This window comes from Gymnodraco acuticeps, unplaced genomic scaffold, assembly GCF_902827175.1.
Source record: "Gymnodraco acuticeps unplaced genomic scaffold, fGymAcu1.1, whole genome shotgun sequence".
Classification (NCBI taxonomy): Eukaryota; Metazoa; Chordata; class Actinopteri; order Perciformes; family Bathydraconidae; genus Gymnodraco; species Gymnodraco acuticeps.
The window spans coordinates 162,325-169,221 of record NW_022990020.1 but is presented as its reverse complement, the minus strand read 5'-3'; the positions used below and the strand labels follow the sequence as shown (position 1 = coordinate 169,221).

General features: G+C 38.0%; 1 protein-coding gene across 2 annotated transcripts; it reads left to right on the top strand.

Moving 5' to 3' along the window:
• Positions 1 to 2,460: 2,460 nt before the first annotated feature.
• ormdl2 (ORMDL sphingolipid biosynthesis regulator 2) lies at positions 2,461 to 6,265 on the top strand. 2 transcript variants are annotated; one of them, XM_034213837.1, is made up of 4 exons: positions 2,461 to 2,609; positions 3,723 to 3,896; positions 4,086 to 4,237; positions 5,663 to 6,265. In XM_034213837.1, the coding sequence occupies exons 2-4, from the start codon at positions 3,723 to 3,725 to the stop codon at positions 5,796 to 5,798; spliced, it is 462 nt and encodes a 153-aa protein (XP_034069728.1). In that variant the 5' UTR covers positions 2,461 to 2,609; the 3' UTR covers positions 5,799 to 6,265. The 2 variants fall into 2 exon arrangements, with proteins under 2 accessions (XP_034069728.1, XP_034069729.1); XM_034213838.1 differs by lacking the exon at positions 2,461 to 2,609 and adding an exon at positions 2,629 to 2,742.
• Positions 6,266 to 6,897: the final 632 nt, after the last annotated feature.

The window sequence follows — 6,897 nt, the reverse complement described above, 5'->3', positions numbered from 1 at the left end:
GTACCAGGAGTCTAGCACCAGGAGTCTAGTACCAGGAGTCTAGTAGGAGTCTAGTACCAGGAGTCTAGCACCAGGAGTCTAGTACCAGGAGTCTAGCACCAGGAGTCTAGTAGGAGTCTAGTACCAGGAGTCTAGCACCGGGAGTCTAGTAGGAGTCTAGAACCAGGGGTCTAGTACCAGGAGTCTAGTTCTAGGAGCAGTGGGCAGCTATTGTACAGCGGCCGGGGAGCAATGGGAGTGGGGGGGAAGGAGGTTGTCCGGTGCCTTGCTCACGGGCACCACGGCAGGGCAGGAGGTGAACTGGGACCTCTCCAAGTAGCAGTCCACGCTCCATATTTAGGTCTGGTCGGGGACTTGAACCAGCGACCCTACGGCACACAGTCCAAGCCCCGACTGACTGAGCCACTGCCGGACTGGTCACTTCATCCCATGTTGTGCAACAAAGGGTTAATCTTCCTTTTTCATTCTGTTCTCTTGATGATAACGCAGTAAAATAAGTTACAAAACACAAAGTCAACCAAAAAAAAAATACTGTTTCCAACCATCCCGTATACAAAATACAAGAGGATAATCATCAAAATACACTGAGTATTCCAAGTAAAAGTATCTGAGCAGGATTCAATATTTAATATTCCTGGGTTATTTTGTACTGATGTATTAACTTGTGAAAGGACTTTAAATATTTTAAATGGTGGAGATAAAGCTCCTGTAGCATCTCAGATTCAGAGTTAGGGTTATATCCTCTAGGTTTTATTGGTGCTTACAAAAACACAGGGAGATAAATCAAGATATGAAATAACAGCAAATATAGAAATAATTAAACAAATATTGTAGGAACATTTATTATAAAATCATGTGTACAAAAAATATGAATAAACAAAAGAGGAAATTGTTGTTCAAATAAATACTAAAGGGTTTTAAATCTTATTTTATGAACACATATAGAATAATTATAAAATATATTGTAAAATGAATATTAAATAATAATTCTACATTTGCTATTTTTATCCAAAACCTATAATAAGAAGGTATATTTAATATATATATTTTTAATCTATTTAATATTTAATGTAATGGCATTACATACAGACTATATCTGGACACAGATCTCCTCTCCAACACCAGGCCAGTTTATCAATCCAATAATACACAATTCTCCCTTCTGTTATTATGTTGTAAACAGTATGGACAGTCACGAGTGGATACGGTATTTTTTTGCACCAGTTTGTGTGCTTTTAAAGGTTTTTGGACAATAATGGAGCTCAGTGGCTCAGAGGGAAGTGAAGTCAGACTTTGACAGAACTTGGTATTAAGAATAATGAATACAAAAACTACAGAATGCCACCACACATGTACTTTAAGTACTTTCCACCTCTGGTGTCAAACCACTTCTGTACCAACCAATCACACAAAAAACACAAACACACTCAGTCTGCCTTTACTGAACTCAAGTGCACTTTTAATGAACTCATATTAAATGTCATGCATCATTTTACTTCAGAGGAGGACAAATATTGTGCTTTTTACTCAGATATATTAATTGGCTGCCATGGCTTAGTTACTTTGCATATGCATATTTAAAATCCTATGAGTAAATTAAAAAATACAAAATTAAACCGACCAAAAGATCAAACAAATAGATATAATTAGCTGATTACAGCCAGCTACAGCATTAACATGACATCTAACTGAATCAATAATAATAATATATATACTACAATAAATTAGCTAATTTGGCGTGGTGCATAGTAAGTAGCCTATGTACTCATTTAAGTACACATTTTAGGTACTTTTACTATACCAGAGTATGTTTAATGTATACTACTTTACACTTCTATTTTACTACATTTCGGAAGCAATTATTTTTAATTTGTACTAGATTTATTTACTATTACTCTGTAAATTCAGATTTTGAAACACAATACTGTAGCAAACACTTTTTAGTGTAGGTGAGTCAAACCATCCAACCAACCACGAGTGTGTTAACAGAACATTTATTTGTAGCAATTAAAAAAATATTTGTGAAGAAAGAAGTTAAGTTATTCTTTGAGTTTTTCCTGCAATGAGTACTTTTAAGATAAGATAAGATAGGATAGGCTAATGCAATCTTAATGAGTACTTTTAAGATAAGATAAGATAGGATAATGCAATCTTAATGAGTACTTTTACTACTAATACTTTAAGTACATTTTCTCAATCGTACTTAAATACCTATACTTAAGTACCATTATCAATGCAGTACTTTTACTTGAAATTGAGTATTTTTACATCGTGGTATTAGTACTTTTACTCAAGAATCTGAATACTAATAATAGTAATAAGGAAGTAAAGTATATATTTTGTATTCTGTTATTAGTGTTGTTAATAAATAAAGGTTACAGTAATTAACAGTCATGTCATATTAAAAGTGTTTTTATATTTTCTGGAGTTCGAGTGACTTTCTTGGGTGTGAGTGAGACCGACCCCTCCCCTGCTCCCCTGCCGCTGATGGTGAGGGTTTTCCGGCTGCAGGTCTGACGGATGCCCGCTGATTCTGCTGCGGAGAGACTAGGGGGGCGGGGTTAAAGAGAAATAAGGAGTTTCCTGGTGAGCTACGACAACACAGGAAGGTAAAGTTGGCTCCGGTGAAATGTAAAGTTTTTAACCCATAAAAGCCGCTCCGTAGGGGCTAGTTTATCTCGATTTAACAGAATATTTTAACCCGCAGCAGTGACTCAAATCCAGGGAAACTTTGAGCTAAAAGTATGTCAACCTGAAGGTAGCAGAGAAACTGTTAGCTTAGCATGCTAACGTTATGGTCTCTAAAAGCTAATTATAAAGCAGAAAGTTAAATATGTTGGACTTTATTTGCACTCTTATTGTTTAGTTCTCGTGTTTTACTGAAGAATTAAACATTGTTGATGCTTTATTTTAGTTGTTATCGCCTGTTTGTGTGTTGCAGCTACATGTAGCGCAGGGATATGTAGGGCGCTTGTTTTAATAAAAAGGGACAACTCAGGCGGGCGGTGTTGATTTTTGTATTGAGTAATCATTAACACAAACACTCACAAGTTCCCAAACCCTAGAGAAATAGGGATAAAGAAGTGCAAAATTATAATAAAATGACTCATAATCACTAAAAAAGTAAAAGTAGTAACATATAAATTAACTTTAGTTTGATTATCTTAACTAATTTTTTATTAAAATAGTTATTTTAAGACATTTTAGAGCCTTTTTACTAGTTTTATTTCTTTGATAATGAAATATATTCGACTGTTTTTAGGACCGTAGCCTGCCTTGGATCAAGCAAACGTTTGACAGAAATATAAGGAAATCAATTAATGTATAATAAGCAGCTTTTCTGATTAATTGAACATTTCTCTTTTAAATACGTGCATCAAAACCGCTTCTAAACACTGAAAAAGGGGACGTTAAATCGTGTTATTTAGACTTAGCTTTGAAGAAGTGCAGTCAAATGACTTCTAAACACAGCAAAGGGGAATTACACCTATATGTTAGATCCATTTTTTTAAAGAAAAGCTTTAAAATGAACCCAAAACACTGAAAAAAGCTAAATCACAAACAGGAAATGTGACTGCAGTTGCTCGACCATATCTGTATCTATGCAGTGAGTTCTTCTATGATGAAATTAAATAAGTAATGTTCATTGTAATGTCTTTACATGTGACTCTCGCCCTAACAATCCCCACATAAGTGTATAACTAAATGTGTGTGTGTTTCAGATGAACGTGGGCGTGGCTCACAGCGAGGTGAACCCCAACACTCGGGTGATGAACAGCCGGGGCATCTGGCTCACCTACCTGCTGCTGACCGTGGTTCTGCACATCGTCCTGCTCAGCATCCCCTTCTTCACCGTGCCGCTGGTGTGGACGCTCACCAACGTCATCCACAACCTGGTCAGAAACATCCTTATACATAATTTAATACATACACAGAAATATAACACCACAATACATCATTTAATACACATTAGAAACATATAGACCCTACCTTTTAGGGAGGGGCAAACTGATATTAGCCAAAAAATAACATTGAGAAGTTTGATTTTACTTTATTTATTGCCCGTTATTGTGTTTCCGGTGCAGGTGATGTACCTGTTCATGCACACGGTGAAAGGAACTCCCTTTGAGACTCCAGATCAGGGAAAAGCTCGACTCCTCACTCACTGGGAGCAGATGGACTACGGAGTTCAGTTCACTTCCTCTCGCAAGTTCCTCACCATCTCACCTATCGTTCTGTGAGTATATCAGTATGTAGTGTCTCTACTTTAAAGAGTCCTCTCCTGCTGATGTTCAGGTGTATATCAGTATGTAGTGTCTCTACTTTAAAGAGTCCTCTCCTGCTGATGTTCAGGTGTATATCAGTATGTAGTGTCTCTACTTTAAAGAGTCCTCTCCTGCTGATGTTCAGGTGTATATCAGTATGTAGTGTCTCTATTTTAAAGAGTTATCTCCTGCTGATGTTCAGGTGTATATCAGTATGTAGTGTCTCTACTTTAAAGAGTCCTCTCCTGCTGATGTTCAGGTGCATATCAGTATGTAGTGTCTCTACTTTAAAGAGTCCTCTCCTGCTGATGTTCAGGTGTATATCAGTATGTAGTGTCTCTACTTTAAAGAGTCCTCTCCGGCTGATGTCCAGGTGTATATCAGTATGTAGTGTCTCTACTTTAAAGAGTACTCTCCTGCTGATGTTCAGGTGTATATCAGTATGTAGTGTCTCTATTTTAAAGAGTTATCTCCTGCTGATGTTCAGGTGTATATCAGTATGTAGTGTCTCTACTTTAAAGAGTCCTCTCCTGCTGATGTTCAGGTGTATATCAGTATGTAGTGTATCTACTTTAAAGAGTCCTCTCTTGCTGATGTTCAGGTGTATATCAGTATGTAGTGTCTCTACTTTAAAGAGTCCTCTCCTGCTGATGTTCAGGTGTATATCAGTATGTAGTGTCTCTACTTTAAAGAGTCCTCTCCTGCTGATGTTCAGGTGTATATCAGTATGTAGTGTCTCTATTTTAAAGAGTTATCTCCTGCTGATGTTCAGGTGTATATCAGTATGTAGTGTCTCTACTTTAAAGAGTCCTCTCCTGCTGATGTTCTGTGAGTATATCAGTATGTAGTGTCTCTACTTTAAAGAGTCCTCTCCTGCTGATGTTCAGGTGTATATCAGTATGTAGTGTCTCTACTTTAAAGAGTCCTCTCCCGCTGATGTTCAGGTGTATATCAGTATGTAGTGTATCTACTTTAAAGAGTCCTCTCCTGCTGATGTTCAGGTGTATATCAGTATGTAGCGTCTCTACTTTAAAGAGTTCTCTCCTGCTGATGTTCAGGTGTATATCAGTATGTAGCGTCTCTACTTTAAAGAGTACTCTCCTGCTGATGTTCAGGTGTATATCAGTATGTAGTGTCTCTACTTTAAAGAGTCCTCTCCTGCTAATGTTCAGGTGTATATCAGTATGTAGTGTCTCTACTTTAAAGAGTCCTCTCCTGCTGATGTTCAGGTGTATATCAGTATGTAGTGTCTCTACTTTAAAGAGTCCTCTCCTACTGATGTTCAGGTGTATATCAGTATGTAGAGTCTCTACTTTAAAGAGTCCTCTCCTGCTGATGTTCAGGTGTATATCAGTATGTAGTGTCTCCACTTTAAAGAGTCCTCTCTCTCTCTGCAGGTATATCCTCGCCAGCTTCTACACGAAATACGACTCGACGCATTTCCTGATCAACACGAGTTCTCTTCTCACCGTGTTGCTTCCCAAACTGCCTCAATTCCACGGCGTTCGGATATTTGGGATCAACAAATACTGACGGGAGTTTTGGCACCAACGCCCCGGGGACTGTTTTTACTGTTTCTGCTGAACTTTTTTATAATGTCTGGAGGGTGGAGGAGGGTTTCCTGTTCAGACTGTGTGGAGTATGATGAAAATGAGTAAATGCACTGCTGCTGTTCTATGAAAGTAAGTCTTCTCTTTACTGACATTCCTGATGTTTGTCCGCAATCTGGCTGCAAAGAAAAAAGCGAATTAGAGATTGAATTTACTTCCTGTTACAAATGGCACTGGCTGCACGTCTGTAAAGTTAAACGTTCCTAAATGTGGAGGTCTTCTTCACCTTCAGATTAGTTTTTATTTTAACGCTTTCTTCTTGATTTACTATGAAGGATTTATACGCAGCGTGCATTCACACGACTAACACTGCTTTCACTCCATGCCAGTTACTGTTCTCTGTTGAAGATGTATGCTTTTTCTTGCTTATAAAATGACGAGTGAAAAAAAGCGCTGAGACTTTTATTATTAATAATTCATCGTAAGGTCTTTATCATCTCAGAGAGAAGAGACTAGGACGGCACCTGGACATCAGCAGGAGAGGACTCTTTAAAGTAGAGACACTACATACTGATATACACCTGAACATCAGCAGGAGAGGACTCTTTAAAGTAGAGACACTACATACTGATATACACCTGAACATCAGCAGGAGAGGACTCTTTAAAGTAGAGACACTACGTACTGATATACACCTGAACATCAGCAGGAGAGGACTCTTTAAAGTAGAGACACTACGTACTGATATACACCTGAACATCAGCAGGAGAGGACTCTTTAAAGTAGAGACACTACATACTGATATACACCTGAACATCAGCAGGAGAGTACTCTTTAAAGTAGAGACACTACGTACTGATATACACCTGAACATCAGCAGGAGAGGACTCTTTAAAGTAGAGACACTACGTACTGATATACACCTGAACATCAGCTGGAGAGGACTCTTTAAAGTAGAGACACTACATACTGATATACACCTGAACATCAGCAGGAGAGGACTCTTTAAAGTAGAGACACTACATACTGATATACACCTGAACATCAGCAGGAGAGGACTCTTTTAAGTAGAGACACTACAT